Consider the following 16,750-nt stretch of genomic DNA (forward strand, 5'->3'; position numbering starts at 1 on the left):
TTATCTTTTTCTGTGTCTGGCAACGGATCGCAACCCTCAGTGTTGCCCCCGTACCGGACCGGGGACCGGCAACGGGATTGCAACCCTCGGTGCTGCTCCCGCACCTCGCTCAGCCAGTGAGCGGGAACCGGTCTGTATGTGGGATCCGAACCCTCGGGCGGGAGCGCCGCCGCACTTCCCAAGCGGCGCACTTATCCAGTGCGCCACCGGGCCGGCCCGAAAAGCAGAAGTCTTACAAAGGACACATATCTAGAATATATAAGAACTCTTATAACTCAATAATAAAAAGGAACAGGTCAAAAGAGAAAAAAGAGGAAAAAAGTTCTAAGAATGCCACAAAATACAAGAAAAATTGCTCAACATCAACAGTCAGTCATGAGGGAGATGGGAATTAAAACTATGATATACCGGGGCCGGCCCGGTGGCGCACTGGATAAGTGCGCCGCTTGGGAAGTGCGGCGGCGCTCCCGCCCGAGGGTTCGGATCCCACATACAGACCGGTTCCCGCTCACTGGCTGAGCGAGGTGCGGGAGCAGCACCGAGGGTTGCAATCCCGTTGCCGGTCCCCGGTCCGGTACGGGGGCAACACTGAGGGTTGCGATCCGTTGCCAGACACGGAAAAAGATAAAAGACAAAAAAAAAAAAACAACAAAACTATGATATACCATTACATACATCCAGAATGACTAAAATTAAAATGACAACACCCGACATTGGCAAGAATGAGGATCAACAGGTACTCTCATACTTTGTTGGAAGTGTAGAACAGTATAATTACTTCGGAAAGCAAACTACTGTTACATGCAAAATCATGAATGAATCTAAAAAACACAATGCTGACTGGAAGAAGTTTTACACAAAAGAGTACATACAGTATTGTATGATTCCATTTATATGAAGTCTCAGATCAGGAAAAGTTAACCTATGTTAAAATAACTAGAATAGTTGCCTGTGAAAGGAGGTGGGGTGGGACTGCCTGAGAACTGGCATGAAGCAACTCTAGGATTATGGAGATATTGTACATCTTAATTAGGTGTAGACATTTATCAAATCTGACTCAACTGGACACTTAAGATTTATGCATATGACTATGTAAATTTTACCTTAAAACATAAACACACTAACATAAAATTTAATTAATGATTGAATGCTGAAGTGTTTAGAGAGTAACAGTTACTGATGTATGCAACTTCTTTAGAAACGCTATTTAAAAAGTTGACTGATAGTGGCTAGCCTGTTAGCTAAGTTGGTCATAGCGAGGTGTTATATATAACACCAAGATCAAGGGTTTGGATCCCTATACCAGCCAGATGCCAAAAAATAAAAGTTGACTGATGAATATATGCAGGGATACTGATGGATACATACATATTTGATAATGCAATTATAGTAATTTTATTGTAAATTTGAAATTTTTCATAAAAAAATGCTTGAGCAGAGGAAGATAAGGAAGACCTCTGGGTACTCATGAGATCACCAAGATGTAGTGTTATGTGTTTCATATATTTCACAATAAAAGAGAATGTGAAATATGCCCTTCTAAAATACAACTCAGATGCCTTTAACGGTAATAATACTCAAGCAACTTACACAGCTCAAAAAATACAAAACAAAAACATTAAAATGAAAAACCTGAATAATTACTTTTCTTTTCTTTTGTCTTTATTTTTCTTTTCGTGTCTGGCAACAGATCGCAACCCTCAGTGTCGCACCCGTCCCGGACCAGGACCGGCAACGGGACCACAACCCTCGGTGCTGTGCCCACACCTCGCTCAGCCAGTGAGCGGGAACCGGTCTGTATGTGGGATCCGAACCCTTGGCGGGAGTAGCAGTGCGCCACTGGGCCGGCCCTGAATAATTACTTTTCTTAAGAAATGCTATTTTCCAATTTTTTCAAATATTTTAGCATTACATGTAAAATTTGTTTAAAACAGTAATTCTCAGCTAGAAATTACATCAAAAAAATTTTTTCAGAATAACCTTTATTGCTACTTAGTACTACTCTGAAGGTATTATAACTAGCTCAGATTATTACATAAATTTCAATTTTCAAATTTTCTATAAATTGTACTTAGCACAAGTGAATTCACTGTACTGATGAGATTTTTAAAAATGGTAATATAAAAATTTATATTAAAATTGATTTTCCTTTTTATATCGTTATGGTGAACTGATTTATTTCCCATGCTCTTATAGGTAACAGAATACCTTTAGTGACGAATGAGGGAAAAACAATCAAGTAGAGATTCTAAAAGATTAGTAACAAAATATTTTTTCCTACTTGAAAAAATAAAGTCGGGCCGGCCCGGTGGCGCACTGGATAGTGCACCGCTTGGGAAGCGCGGCGGCGCTCCCGCCCGAGGGTTCGGATCCCACATGTGGACCGGTTCCCGCTCACTGGCTGAGCGAGGCGCGGGAGCAACGCCGAGGGTTGCGATCCCGTTGCCGGTCCCCGGTCCGGTACGGGGGCAACACTGAGGGTTGCGATCCGTTGCCGGACACGGAAAAAGACAAAAAGACAAAAAAATAAAATAAAATAAAATAAAGTCAACATTTTTTGGTCATAAGGAGAGATAATTTAACACAAAATTATAAATTGAGAGTTTTTCTAACCAAAGGCAGCAAAAATCATAAAAGTAACAACAAAAACAAACCTAGGGTTAAGGGTAACAGGGCACCATGCAAACCCAATAACATGTAATACACTCCAAAAAATATAAGTGTTTTTAAAATACGGTTTAAAAAAGCTTACCCTTTCTGCTTCAAAGGTAATTCAAGTTTAAATATGGTAGCATCATTAACAACTGCTTTATATGCCTGCAAAAACAATTTGAGATCAAATAGGAACATTATTTTTAATATTTAATACAGATAAATTGTTACACTTCCAAAAATACATTGAAACACAAATCAGTTTTATTATTTATGTATGTATTTATTTACAAACAATAATGACTGTCAGTAAAAATCCGTTTTTAGTTTTAATGGTATAATTGACCTGAGAGAATTTGCTCTTTGTCATGTTATAATTATCAATATTCTCAAGTGGGGTCTTAATGGTGCCTGACAGCCACACTATTTTCTCTTGTCCACTCAGTCTCCTATTGTCCTAGACAAGATTTTTGTGCGATCTCCTTTCTCCTCAAACCACCAATATTTCCTCCCCCTTTCACACTCTCAGCTAATGATATGGCTTCCTATTTCATTTTTTTTTTTTGTCCTTTTTTTTTTGAGACCGGCTGCACCGCGCTCAGCCAATGAGCGCAGCGGTCATCCCTATATAGGATCCGAACCCGCGGCGGGAGTGCACTCTCCCGAGTGCGCCACGGGCTCAGCCCCAGAATTCCCTCTTCTACTTCAATTTCTCCCTCTCCATTGTTTCTGTAGCCTCAGCATTAAAAAATGCCATTATTTTCTACATCTTAAAAATTGATTCTTAGCTTTGTTCACCTTCAGCTAATGCCCCATTTCTGTTCCTCCCTTTACTCTAAACTCCTAGAATAATTCTCTAACTCACTGTGGCCAATTTCTTTCCTGCATTCTTATTAAAAATCATCCTAATCAGGCTTTCACACCACCACTCCACCCAATTGTTCTTGTCTAAGTCACTCACAACTGCCATGCTGCTGAAGACAATGGTTAATACCCATTTTATTGGACCAATCAGCAGCATTTTAAAACAGCAGATCATGCCCTCCTCCTGGAAGAACTTTTTCTGCTTGTTTTCTAGCACACCACACTCTCCTGGTCATTCTGCTCATTCTCCCCTCTCCTCACAAAAGATGGTTGGTTCCTCATCTTTCTAACAACTAAATATGAGAACGCCCTATGCCAATCCTTGGATTTCTTCTCTTTTCTGTACTCACTCATTACTTTGGTGATCATAGACAGTGTCAGTGCTTTAAAACTATCTATATGCTGAAGCTGCCAAATATATTTTTCCAGCCCCATTCTCTCTCTTAATCTCCAGACTCAACATGGATCTTTAAGACATTTAAAAGTTAACTTGTTCAAAACTGAGTTTCTGATCTCTCTGCAACCATCTTCTCCAAACCTGCTTCTCCCACAGTCTTCCCTATTACAGTAAACATATTCTTCTAACTGATCAGAACACAAATGTGAGTGTCATCCTTGATTGGCCTCTTTCTATCACATTCTACATTTGACTCACTGGGAAATCCTGTATAGTCTATTTTTATAACAGAATCCTAGCAATCCTTCTTTTGGGCATTTACCCAAAGAAAAGTAAATCACTACCTTATAAAGTTATCTGCATTCCCATGTTCATTGCAGCATTATTCACAATAGCCAAGATATGGAAACAGCCTAACTGTCTATCAACAGATAAAGAAACTGTAGTACATATATACAATGGAATACTATTCAGCTCTAAAAAAGAATGGCATCTTGCCATTGGCTACAACATGGATGAGTCTGGAGAACATTTATGTTAAGTGAAATAAGCCAGACACAGAAAGACAAATATTCATTACCTCACTTATATGTGGAATCTAAAAAGAAAAAAAAAAAATCCAAATATAGAGATTGAGAACAAAACAGTGGTTACTAGGGGTAGGAGTCAGGGATGAAATGAGGACATACAGATCAAAGGATACAAAGTAGCAAAGATATAGGATGAACAAGTCTAAGGATCTAATGTACAACATGAGGACTATAGGTAATAAAATTGTACTATATGTGTTGTGGGATTTATGCTAAATGAATAGATTTTAGCTGCTCTTGAAACAAAAACAAGAAAAGGGCTAACTATACAAGATGATGGATATGTTACTTCGCTTTACTATACAGTGGTAACCTTCTTATTATCTATATGTATCCCATAATATCATCTTGTATACACAATTAAGTAAAAATAAACAATTTTTTAAAAATGGACATTAAATTTGAGAACTCAGGGGTATGTCAGAGTTAGACAGTAGATGACAATGGCATGAGCTGGCATAGCATCAGTGTGGGTGGTAAGGATTACTCAAAGAACATGATACAAAGAGAAAGTGTTCAACGAGTTGGGGGGAAGTGGTCAGCCAAAGCCTCCCTGAGAAGTTGTTTCTAGAGGCTACTGTCATTTTTATCTTTCAATCCCAAGCCACACAGCCGGTGTATCAGATGCTGTCAAGCCTCTTCACATCCCTCAGACTTTACCCACTGTTAGTATCTGCACCTGTACCAAAAGGCACTTTTTCTAAAACTGCAGAAATATGTGTTGTGTCTGCAGGCGGCAAGCTAGAAATGTGTTCAACACTCATGGGTGGATAATTTTGAGCAGTGTTTTTAACACTGTTAGAGCAGTGTTATCAAAAGTAAACTATGACAGTAACACTTTTAATGCAGTGTTAATATACAGGAATATATACCTTGTCTCTTGCAGTAAGAAATCGTGGATCATCTTGAAAAGCTTCTTTGACGAGTTTACTAAATCTATTAAATAGTGTAAGTAACTGCTCAACATATTTCTCAGAGTCCTAGAAACAAAATGTTTTGTATTTTAATACAAGAAAATAAACACATAATTTTAATAAAAGACTATAGTTTTATGGCATTTTTTCTTAAAAATAAATGTTTTATCTGCACAAAAGAAAATAAAGTTAAGAGGCATTCCAATATTACTGTTTTGCCATTCCAAAAACTATTTTAAATACCCCATCCTCTGTTTTTAAAATAACCTTGATATACATCTATCATTGCCATTGAAGAAAACTTACAGTAGTAATAGTTTCAGCAGCTGCTACCATATCTGCCAGGCCAGCACTAATGATATGTTCCTCCAAGTCTTTCAACATTGGCTCTATCCCATTAGGAACTTTGTCCATCAATGAAAACATTAAATGTAATTCTGAAAGCACAGAACATACTCATGTAATCATTTCATCCACTAGAATAAATTTTCTCTCAGATTTATATCGTGAAATGCCTATGGTAGTAAAAGTTAGGAGAAATATTAGTTGGAAGTTTGTAAGGTTAATAGTATTCTGTGGTACAATTAGTTTAGGAGTTGTTATAGTAAGTAGGACTTCCTGATCCACCTTTGCAGTTTGACGAAAATTATTTTTTAAAAAATCTAATTAAAAGTGATCATATACTACAAAACCAAACTCCTTTAAAAGGTGAGTCATTTGGGCCGAACCCGTGGCGCACTTGGGAGAGTGCGGCGCTGGGAGCGTAGCAGCGCTCCCGCCGCAGGTTCGGATCCTATATAGGGATGACTGGTGCGCTCACAGCGCTCACTGGCTGAGCGCGGTGCGGCCGGTCTCAAAAAGGGGACACACACACAAAAAATACACCACTAGACTGAGTCCTGCTATCGCCCTTGACTCTTGGGGGAGAATGTTAGTGTTACTTAATTCTACTACTTGCGTGTAGTTTAGAGAAAAAGGAAATAAGGGAGTAGACGTCAATTTTGATGTCTAAGAAGAATACTATAAAAATAAATTGGATTGGGATTATATTAGAATATTTTTCTTGGCAATGTTTTAATCTCTTCTGCTTTGTTCCTTCTCCATCATTTGGCTAAAATATTTTTCGTTCTAAGAAGTGCAAAACATGGAAGATTAGTATATTTCATAAAGTAGTTACAATATTAAATAGATAGCTACATCATTAAAGGGTAAAAAAATCATGAACGTTGGCTGGTTAGCTCAGCTGGTTAGAGTATGGTGCTGATAACACCAAGGTCCAGGGCTCGATCCTTGTACTGGCCAGCTACCAAAAACAAACGAAAACAAATCACAAGTAATGATTATAAAAGAAACTATATTATAGATAATATAAAACTGTATTAAAAAAAATTTCAATTTATAAAGCATTTTTTTCATATGGTATGCCACTTAATCAACCTTCACAAAAACCCTACCTCACAGTGTTGGATACCACTAAATCAATCCTTTTTTTTTGGTCTTTTTCGTGACCGGTAAGGGGCTCACAACCCTTGGCTTGGTGTCGCCCGCACCGCGCTCAGCCAGTGAGCGCACCGGCCGTTTCCATATAGGATCCGAACACGCGGCGTGAGTGATGCTGCGCTCCCAGCGTCGCACTCTCCCGAGTGCGCCACAGGGCCGGCCCTAAATCAATCCTTTTGAAGAGAGTCCAAAATGGATCAGATATAATTCTACTTAGACTGGCATAGATAATTTGAATATTTCACTTATGCCAATGAGCAGCTTGCTCTTTACTATAGAATTACTCCTATGAGTATATGAGCTTAAGTGAATCAAAACATATTTTAAGTACAACTAGAGATTAATTGAGACCTTGCAACTAGACACGAAATCTGGAGAGTAATACATCAAAATGTTAAAAGTGGTTATCTTGAGGTAGTAGGGATTGGACACTTTTTTCTTTTTGTTTGTTATACCTCTCCAAAGCATACCTTTATAAAGCAAACATTTAATTAACAAAAGTACACTTCAGAGATCTTAAATTATAATTTTGGGGGAGAAGGATGAAGATTGTTAACATGAACTGTTTTATGATTTTCTAAAAAGATTCATAACAAGGTTCCACACAAAAGTCAATACCTAGTTTTATTCTATATATATTTATAATTTAAACTGGCCTTTAAAAGCAGAGTACGACTTTTGAGGAAAAAAATAGAAATTCACTACACATGCACACACGCAAAGGATTGATACATAAGGGGGAAAAAGCTTAAAATTTAAGTTTGTCAACTCCTTAGCAGAGCTTCTGTATTAAATATTTTATTATTTTCTTTAAGCAGAGTTCACTCTGACAAATATATTTATGTGTAAAAGAATGACCTAACAGCAATTTATTAAGTGGTTTGTTCAAAGATACCCTCTTAAATGATTATAATAACTTTATGTGATATTTTACCTACTTTCAGTTTCATTTCGCTTGATCATGCCTTGGCACTCTGCTAAGATAGTCTCTTTAAAGGATGTCACCAGCGCATTTACACAGCATTCCATGAGCTGAAATACATAAAAAAAAATTATTCGAGGCTACTATAAGCTTTATAGTACAAATTTACTCCAACTCATGAAAATAAACCATATTGCTCAACAGAAAAAAAGTAAGTATACGGAAAATAGATTACTTACCTTTACAACAGGATTATTAAGGATGGATACACTATACGAGTTTACCAAAGTTTATTTCCCTCTAAGGAAAAAGCTGTAGAATGTAGGTTCTCTAGAAATTTTAACAAAAGTACCAAAGGGAGGGAGGAAAAAAACTAAAAATATACAAAAACAAAATGAAAAAATAATCTTTAATTAACTCTTCCTATCTGAAGAGAATGTGTATTGGAATTGGATTCTAAAAATATTAAAAGTATGAACACATTCATTCAACAAACCATTACTGGATGCCTACTATGTGCGGATACCAAAGAAGTGCTTCAGTGACAAACAATAATAAGATATAACTCCTGCACTGTAAGAGATACTGTCTAATTGAGGGTGAAGAAGGTGGTGAACCTAAACTGCTAAATATAACATAACTCAGTTCAGTAGCATCACACACACACACACCACCTAAGCAAACAACTACTTTTTTCTGGGGTAGTTATAAAGGCCTTACCCACAAGATGATATCTAAATTGGATCTTGAAAAATAAGCACAAGTCCTAAAATGGATTGCATATTCTAGGAATGTTAAGAAGCTAAAAATGGTAGGGAAGAGACAGTGGAAGAGAAGGTTAGGAAAGCAGGCTGGAGCCAGATTATGAACAAAAATCTTATGGTTTGGGATTTTATTCTATAGGTAGGGAAGGAAGAACCAAAGAAGTTTTATATAGGATAAACATATAGATTCTCCTCCCCTCAAGTCACTTTTAACGATCAGCAGTAAGACAGGTGGTAGGTATGGTAAGGCAGGTGGGTGGTAGGGAAATTGGTAAAAGAGGCTGCTGAAATACTTCAAGTAAAATGGCAAGGGTCTAATGTTGCAGGAGGCTGTTAAGAAAATCCATGAAATGGTGCAAAACATTACCACACCATCTCTGCCCCCCCGTGTCATATAATTATTTACTCCTCTTATAGGTATCAAATAAAATTAATAAGTTGTAAGTACTGAAGCAAGGTACACTAAGGCTGATATATTTATTCTGAAAAACAGATTATCTATCTATTAAGGGAGGGAATTATGTGTGCCTTAAAAATTCTTTGCTAAAAATTCCTCTTGGAATTGACATAACATTGATAATTATCAAAGTTGAATTTAGGTAATGGGAACTCACTATACTCTTCTTTCTGGTCATTAAAATGTTTGAAAATTTCCAAATAAAAAGTTTTTTTTCAAGTCCCTCTTTGAGAATTATGCTAATGGCTTTTTAACTCATGTATCTCAATTTCTGTCCTAAGAAAATAATACACACATAAGTTGGTTGAGAAATTCTTGCCTTGCAAGGTAAGAATTTCTCAACCAACTGCTGAGTGATTGCATTCTATACCAGCTCTGGCATATGTACAACTGAACACTCTTACCTTTAGCAGCAAAATCAGATTGAGAATAGGTAAATCTAACTATACAAGGGTACTTCAAAAAGTTCATGGAAAGATTTGCATTCTCTTTTAATTCCATTTTCCACAAACTTTCTGAAGTACCCTCATATATAACTAATGGAGAACAAAGAGAAAGTCCAATCTAAATAAGCTCTAAGCCTCAGTCACTTGACCTCTGTTTTCTATTTCACTGAAAAATTTCACTTAAACATTATCCTGTTCAGTGCTAGTTCAAATGCTACAGATTCCAAAAATTTAGACCAGTGTGTTTCAAGCTGTTGTAAAATCAGTTTTTTTTTTTTCCTTTTTGTCTTTTTTCATGTCTGGCAACGGATCGCAACCCTCAGTGTCGCGCCCTCACCTCGCTCAGCCAGTGAGCGGGAACCGGTCTGTATGTGGGATCCGAACCCTCGGCGGGAGCGCCGCCGTGCTCCCAAGCGGTGCACTGTAGCAGTGCGCCACCGGGCCGGCCCGTAAAATCAGTTTTAATGGCTGTGACCAGCTTTTTAAAAATGACAAAGAACAGGACAAAAAACTATTAGAGGACATCACACATCTTAACAATGAGTATTTCATAAAACTTTTCTTTCAGATATGTACGAGTAAACACAGCATATACTAAGCCACAATATAAAATGTATTTCTTATTGTAGGTTACAATGCGAATTAAAAGGAGAGGCTAAATTGACAAGATAATTGAAGCAAACAGCAGAATTTGGTAACTGCTTAAATGAAAGGCATTAGGGAAATAAAACGTTGCTGAAGCATTTTCTAGCTTGAGAGGTTAAACAAATTATAAATTATAATAACAGGTACCTTTGGGCCGGCCCGTGGCTCACTCGGGAGAGTGTGGTGCTGATAACACCAAGGCCCCGGGTTCGGATCCGATATAGGGATGGCTGGTTTGCTCACTGGCTGAGTGTGGTGCTGACAACACCAAGTCAAGGGTTAAGATCCCCTTACCGGTCATCTTTAAAAAAAAAAAAAATAATAATAATAATGATAACAGGTACCTTTTAATGAGCACTTACTCTGTAGCAGGCATTATGCTAGATGCTTTATGTGTACTATTTTATTTAACCTACACGACACCTTATGAAGCAGATATTTAACTTATGAGGGCAGAGGATGAGAGTTGCTAAATAACTGGCAAACATAACAGTTCATAAGGCTTTGAGCTGTAATTGAGGACAGATATGGGATTCTACAGACTCCACCTTTTCTTACTATACCAGCTTTCTTTACTTAGTAATGGCTACATGCTAAGTTAAGAGTTTTAAGGAAGAGAGAAGTATAAAACATGGTTCATAATCTCAATGATCTCACAATCCACTCAGGAACATATAACTATATACCTAGAAATGTGTGCATGTTTCACATGTACAAAGGTATACGAAAAGAAGTTCAACTTCACTAACAAGCAAAGAAGCAGAAATAAATGCATCATCACTACACTATGAACTCCACGAGGACAGAGACTGCTCTGTCCACAGCTGTACAATCGTGGCCTCGCACACAGTTGGTGCTTGATAAATAACACAATAAAGCAGTCTATAATTTCCTACAAAATCTAGTGATAGAAACTGTAGATGCTGTGTGGAAATTCAAACAAGAGGAAAATAATGAAGGCTAGAGAATCTGGGCTACTTTATTACAAGATGGGTTATAAGAATACTTATAAGGATTTGGATAAGCAGATGAAAAATAAAACATTACTAAAATGAATTTAAAAAAAGAACAGAATGAGTTACATGAATGAGGAAATAATCCTTATTGGAGTACAGTGGCTCTGCTGGACAGTATTAAGTTAGAAAAATAGGTTAGGACCAAATCATGAAGGGTCTTAAAGATGAGGTATAGGAAATAATGATACTATGGTTTTTGAATAAAGAAGAAAAACAATGAAAGTAATGTTTATGAAAGATTAGCTTGAATTCACAACAGAAGTACAAGTGGTCAATAATAAGAATAATTATGCCCAGCCTCATTAATCATTTTTAAATGCACATAAAAAATCTTTAAAAATCTATGATACTGAGAAATTGGCAAAAATTAATAGACTGATGAAACCCAGGTGTAAAAATATAGACAAAAAGGCACACTGTTAATAGGAATAAGAATCACTGCAACATTTCTGGAAGTCAGTTTGGTATTATGTAGCAATTTGTAAAAGGTTCATACCCTTTGCTTTAGCAATCTCATTTCCAGGAGATTGCATTCCAAAAATGCCAAGTGTGAGAAAAGACGTATGTGTAAGGATGTTAAAAAGATATAGGCATATAAAGATAATTCCAGGAAGCACTACTTGTAAGAGATAACTAGAAACAATAAAAAATGGCCATCATTAGAAAACTGGTTAGGTATATTAAAATGTATATGCAGATGTTATAATACATAAGTGTTTGGAATAAAAATGCACAATGTCATAAATATCTTTTAAAATGCAAGAGCAGGCCGGCCCGTGGCTCACTCGGGAGAGTGTGGTGCTGATAACACCAAGGCCCCGGGTTCAGATTCCATATAGGGATGGCTGGTTAGCTCGCTGGCTGAGCGTGGTGCTGACAACACCAAGTCAAGGGTTAAGATCCCCTTACCAGTCATCTTTTAAAAAAAAAAAAAAAAATGCAAGGGCACAGGAAGAAAGGAAAAAAGGAAGGAGGGAGGGAGGTAAAGAGGTAGGAAAGAAAAAGGAAAGGAAAAAGGAAAGAAAGGAAAGAAAAAGGGATCAACCAAACAGTATGACAAAATGATGATCAACCAAACAGTATGACAAATTGTTGAATCTGGAGGCTGGATATGGGGTGGAGTTCATTATACTATTTTCTCTACTTGTGTAAATATTTGAAAACATTCACAACAAAGCTTTTTTTAAAAAAATAAAGAGAATAATTATGGTATAGATCCCTCTGCATTGAAAAATCCTTCAGAGGGCCAGCGCCATGGCTCACTTGGGAGAGTATGGCGCCGGTAGCGCCGAGGCCGCAGGTTCGGCTCCTATATAGGGATGGCTGGTGCGCTCACTGGCTGAGCGCGGTGCAGACCAAACCATGCCGAGGATTACGATCCCCTTACCAGTCAAAAAAAAAGAAAAATCCTTCAGAAAACTTTTATCTAGGCAAAAAGAAGAAAGGGAGATGGTTACATAGGGTTCTCTCCTTATTTCAAATGAGCCTTGTTCTAACAAAAGGGTCAGTTCCTTGAGGACAGAGACCATGTTATCCCTCTGATGTATTTCATCCCCATCATTTACCAAAACACTTGTACAACATACATGGTCAATCCTAAATATACACTTGTTATTTGAAAAATACATCTTGAATGGAAAGGATAGAGATAAACCATCTCTCTCACCTTGTGTTCCCTTTCTGTCTCCTTTTGCTAGCTTCCGTGAAGAAAAAAACTTTTTGCCATATGTCATCAACTCCTGTATTTGTTTGCCTGAGATGAGCACCACTTCTAAATCCATAGCAGAGGTCTGCAAGGTGAAACACTTTAACTATCAATGTGCTTGATGTTTTACTCTCCTCTATAGCAAGACTATAAACTCTTCAAAAGTAATGCCTGCCATAAAACACAACAGGCACTAAATAAGTATTTGTTGAATGAATGAATTCATAGGTCTGCAAAGATGACAGGTGAGATATGTAGGCTAAGTGATGTAGTAGATTCTTCTTTTGGTGGTGTCCAATTAGCATAATTAATTCTACTTTGCTAAAATTTAGCAAAAAGCGATAGGAACAGTTCTCATTTTCATCAGTTATAAAACTATATAAAAGAAATAATTTACTTTGTCTCAGCTATAAAATAAGAGTCGAACTAAAAATTATCTTTGGTTTCTCCACGTCAAGATTCTACTTTGTCATTATCAGGCGTTAAATCGTACAAGGATATCTGTAATATAGTTAAGAATTAATTTATTCTATGTGTGGTAGGCTATTCTCAAAATTAATTTCTTTTGGCCTTTCTAGCTTAGTTAAGATTCTTTTTCTACCTGGTGGCAACTGCTTCATTTCTAAACTAGTGGCGCTTGCTTAATTAGTGGCACTTGCTTCATTTCTAAGCTAGTTATACAAGTAGCCCTTCTACAGAGCAATGAAGAGTCTGACTCACCTTGACTTTACTGATACCAACCTTAACATATCAATAATTGTAGTTTAACAAGTATTTATTTTAATGTTAATAATTTAAAACTTGTGACCTAGTTGCTTATTCAGTTTTTTAAATCAGTTTTACATAGACAGTAAAGTAGCTTTTATTTGTCTTAGAATTGGTAAGCAATTTTCTCCAAACCAGAGCCCTAACAGTAAAAGCTATCAGCCAGGCACAGTGCTTAAATGTTTAATATATTGTATTTCATTTAATTCCAACAACACAAATTAGTATTATTCCATTTTATGGTTAGGAAAACAAGGATTACAAAGATTGAATAACTTGCCAAAGTGCAGATAGTAAAATAACAACAGTAGAATTCAAATCTTCATCTGATTTCAACATGTGTACCCCTAACCTCTATAATATATTGCCTCTCTATCAGTACCCTGGTCATTCTAAAGAGATCAGGACTTGCACTACCAATTCACTCATCCATTACCCTCTTGTATTATCCTAGTGTCACCCTCAGGATAGGAACCAGGCTTATCTTATCATTCCCAAATAACATAAGGCCTGACACACTGTAGGTACATAATAAGTACTAACTTAATGTCTTCAGGAAATACCAAGGTATGCAGAATTGTCAGCTAAAAACTAACAGCCACAGACAAATTTAAAAAGTCATTTTGGCTTAAATTTTTTTCTCACTCTTTTCTAATGATTCTGTTGCTTTTTGATGTAAATATGTCTGTTCAGCAGCACAGCCCTGAAGCCTCTTTCCTTGCTTTGCTAATAAACTACTGCTCATGTGCTATAGGCCCTCCACTGTACCGGAAACAGCTAAAAGTGCTAAAAGGATTGTCAAGTATTATATCATACATACTACATGTACATATACATGGGCACTCAAGCATACTTGCACATATGTGGAAAGACACACACACACACACACACACACACTCAAACTGGGCGCTGAACCCAGTCTGAGATCACTGGGGTATTATATCATACATACTACATGTACATATACATGGGCACTCAAGCATACTTGCACATATGTGGAAAGACACACACACACACACACACACACACACTCAAACTGGGCGCTGAACCCAGTCTGAGATCACTGGGCGCCCAACCCAGTCTGAGATCATTAGCGCTGGGCTAATTAAAACCAGTGGGGGAAGACTGATCACTTCTCAGGCACAAACCAGAAGGATAGGCGGCAGCTCTCCAGGTCCCCACTTGAGCAAAAATCCTACCAACTATAGAAGATAATGAAGCAGACCAGCAGAAAAACACATCCAGGTTTCTGAATCCAAATTTCTTTCCTTTCCATGCCCTAGTGCTTTCCGTGGTGGATTTAATTTTTTTCCATGGTGGATTTTACATGAACCAACACATCTACCTTTTTTTATTTGAGATGAGTTCTTGTCCCTTGCAGCCAAGAGTGCTGACTAATCATATACATGCATGTGCAACACATATAAACAAATTATTTACCAAACCATGTGTCTCTTCTTTATATACTCCAAAGTGCTTAACATTATCCTTAGGAACTCAGCATCTAGAATTAGACTTAAATTGAACTCCAACTTCACTATTTCCTAGCTGTGTGAGGGCAATCTCCTGTACATCTCCTACTTTCAGTTTCCTCATTTGTAAAATAGGAACAGTAACAGCACCTACCTACTAGCTATGCTTCCAAAATATATATCTTGAATCTATCCACTTATATATCTATTTCCATTGCCATCAACATCTCTCGTTTAGATTATTAGTCTATAATCTAAATACCATATTGCAGCTCAAATGCTATTTTGTAATATGAAAACCAGATCGAACCTGCTTAAAACCTTGAATGCTTCTCACTGCACTAAGTTCCTGCTTTCCTCTCTAACCTTATCTTACATCACTCTCCTCCCCTCACTCACTATGCTCTAGCCACACTAACCTTTCTCTAAGATATATTAAGCTCATTCCTGCTTCAAAGCTTTTACCCTCGCTCTTCCCTTTGCCTGGAATGCTTTTGTCTCAGATCTTCACAAGGCTAACTAATGCCCCATCATTCAGGTCTTAGCTCCAGTAGACTCCCTCAAAGAGACCTTTTCTTTTTTTTTTTTTTCCTTTTTGTCTTTTTTACTGATCGGTAACGGGATCGCAACCCTCGGTGTCGCGCCCGTACCGGGGACCGGCAATGGGATCGCAACCCTCGGTGTTGCACCCGCACCACGCTCAGCCAGTGAGCGGGAACCGGTCTCCACATGGGATCCGAACCCTTGGCGGGAGCGCTGCCGCGCTCCCAAGCGGCGCACTCTCCAGTGCGCCACCGGGCCGGCCCCAAAGAGACCTTTTCTGACCAAACTCCATAAAGTAAAAGCAGCAGCAGGGGCATTACCATCACCAATTCACTCAATAGCAATACTCTATTTTATAAAGAATCACTTTTCATTTATTTATTTGTTTACTTGTCCTTATCTGCTGTCCACCTCCACTAAAATGTTAGCTCTGTAAGAGCAAAGACATTGTTTTACTCACGTTGTATCACCTCTGTCTGCCTCACTGTATGGGGCTAAAAAAACATTTACTAGGTGACTGAGTGCTCAATAAGTATAGTTCACATGGTTTAATGAGAAACTGAAGGATTGAAATCTTTAAATATAGGATTTTATCCCCCAATAAGCAAAGGGCACACTTGTACATATATACACACACACAAAATGAAGAAACCTTATATAATTTTTACATACATCCCCATGGAACGTCATACTAGAAGGAAAGCCGTCCAGTAGAAAAAAGCACTATTTTGGAGCCAGGAAACCAAAGCTGTTACTCATCATTATATATATAATACTGAAGACAATGACTTTCCATTACTTTTGAAAAGTACTGCATAAGAGGGATGATTATTATTTACACAAGCTCCCTTCCCAAAAACTCTACTTTAAAATTCCTTAGAGGTCCTTAAGCTCTTCTAATTAAATAGTTATTCAAAAATTGATGAGGGCTCTCAAAATTAGCTCCTCTCTGACTCTCTGTATTCAGATGCCTCCAATAACCTAGGCTCGTATCTTTCAACCATCCTCAATCATCCTCCAAGCATTAAAGTGTCTACAGATTCTTTCCTCAAAATATCTCTTACATCCCTTTCTTTCCATTCCTTTGTCATGTATCTA

At 37.6% G+C, this 16,750-nt stretch overlaps 1 protein-coding gene across 1 annotated transcript in view; it reads right to left on the minus strand.

Annotated features, from left to right (window-relative positions):
• CUL5 (cullin 5) overlaps positions 1 to 16,750 on the minus strand; it is a 64,629-nt gene that overhangs the window by 31,135 nt on the left and 16,744 nt on the right. Inside the window, exons 6-9 of the mRNA XM_008581370.1 lie at positions 7,856 to 7,949; positions 5,724 to 5,854; positions 5,376 to 5,483; positions 2,753 to 2,817 (exon numbers count right to left, since the gene is read on the minus strand). Of these exons, the coding sequence (XP_008579592.1) occupies positions 2,753 to 2,817; positions 5,376 to 5,483; positions 5,724 to 5,854; positions 7,856 to 7,949 (398 nt within the window). The remainder of the gene's footprint in view (positions 1 to 2,752; positions 2,818 to 5,375; positions 5,484 to 5,723; positions 5,855 to 7,855; positions 7,950 to 16,750) is intronic.

Source organism: Galeopterus variegatus, unplaced genomic scaffold (genome assembly GCF_000696425.1).
Source record: "Galeopterus variegatus unplaced genomic scaffold, G_variegatus-3.0.2 Scaffold2336, whole genome shotgun sequence".
NCBI classification, from domain to species: domain Eukaryota; kingdom Metazoa; phylum Chordata; class Mammalia; order Dermoptera; family Cynocephalidae; genus Galeopterus; species Galeopterus variegatus.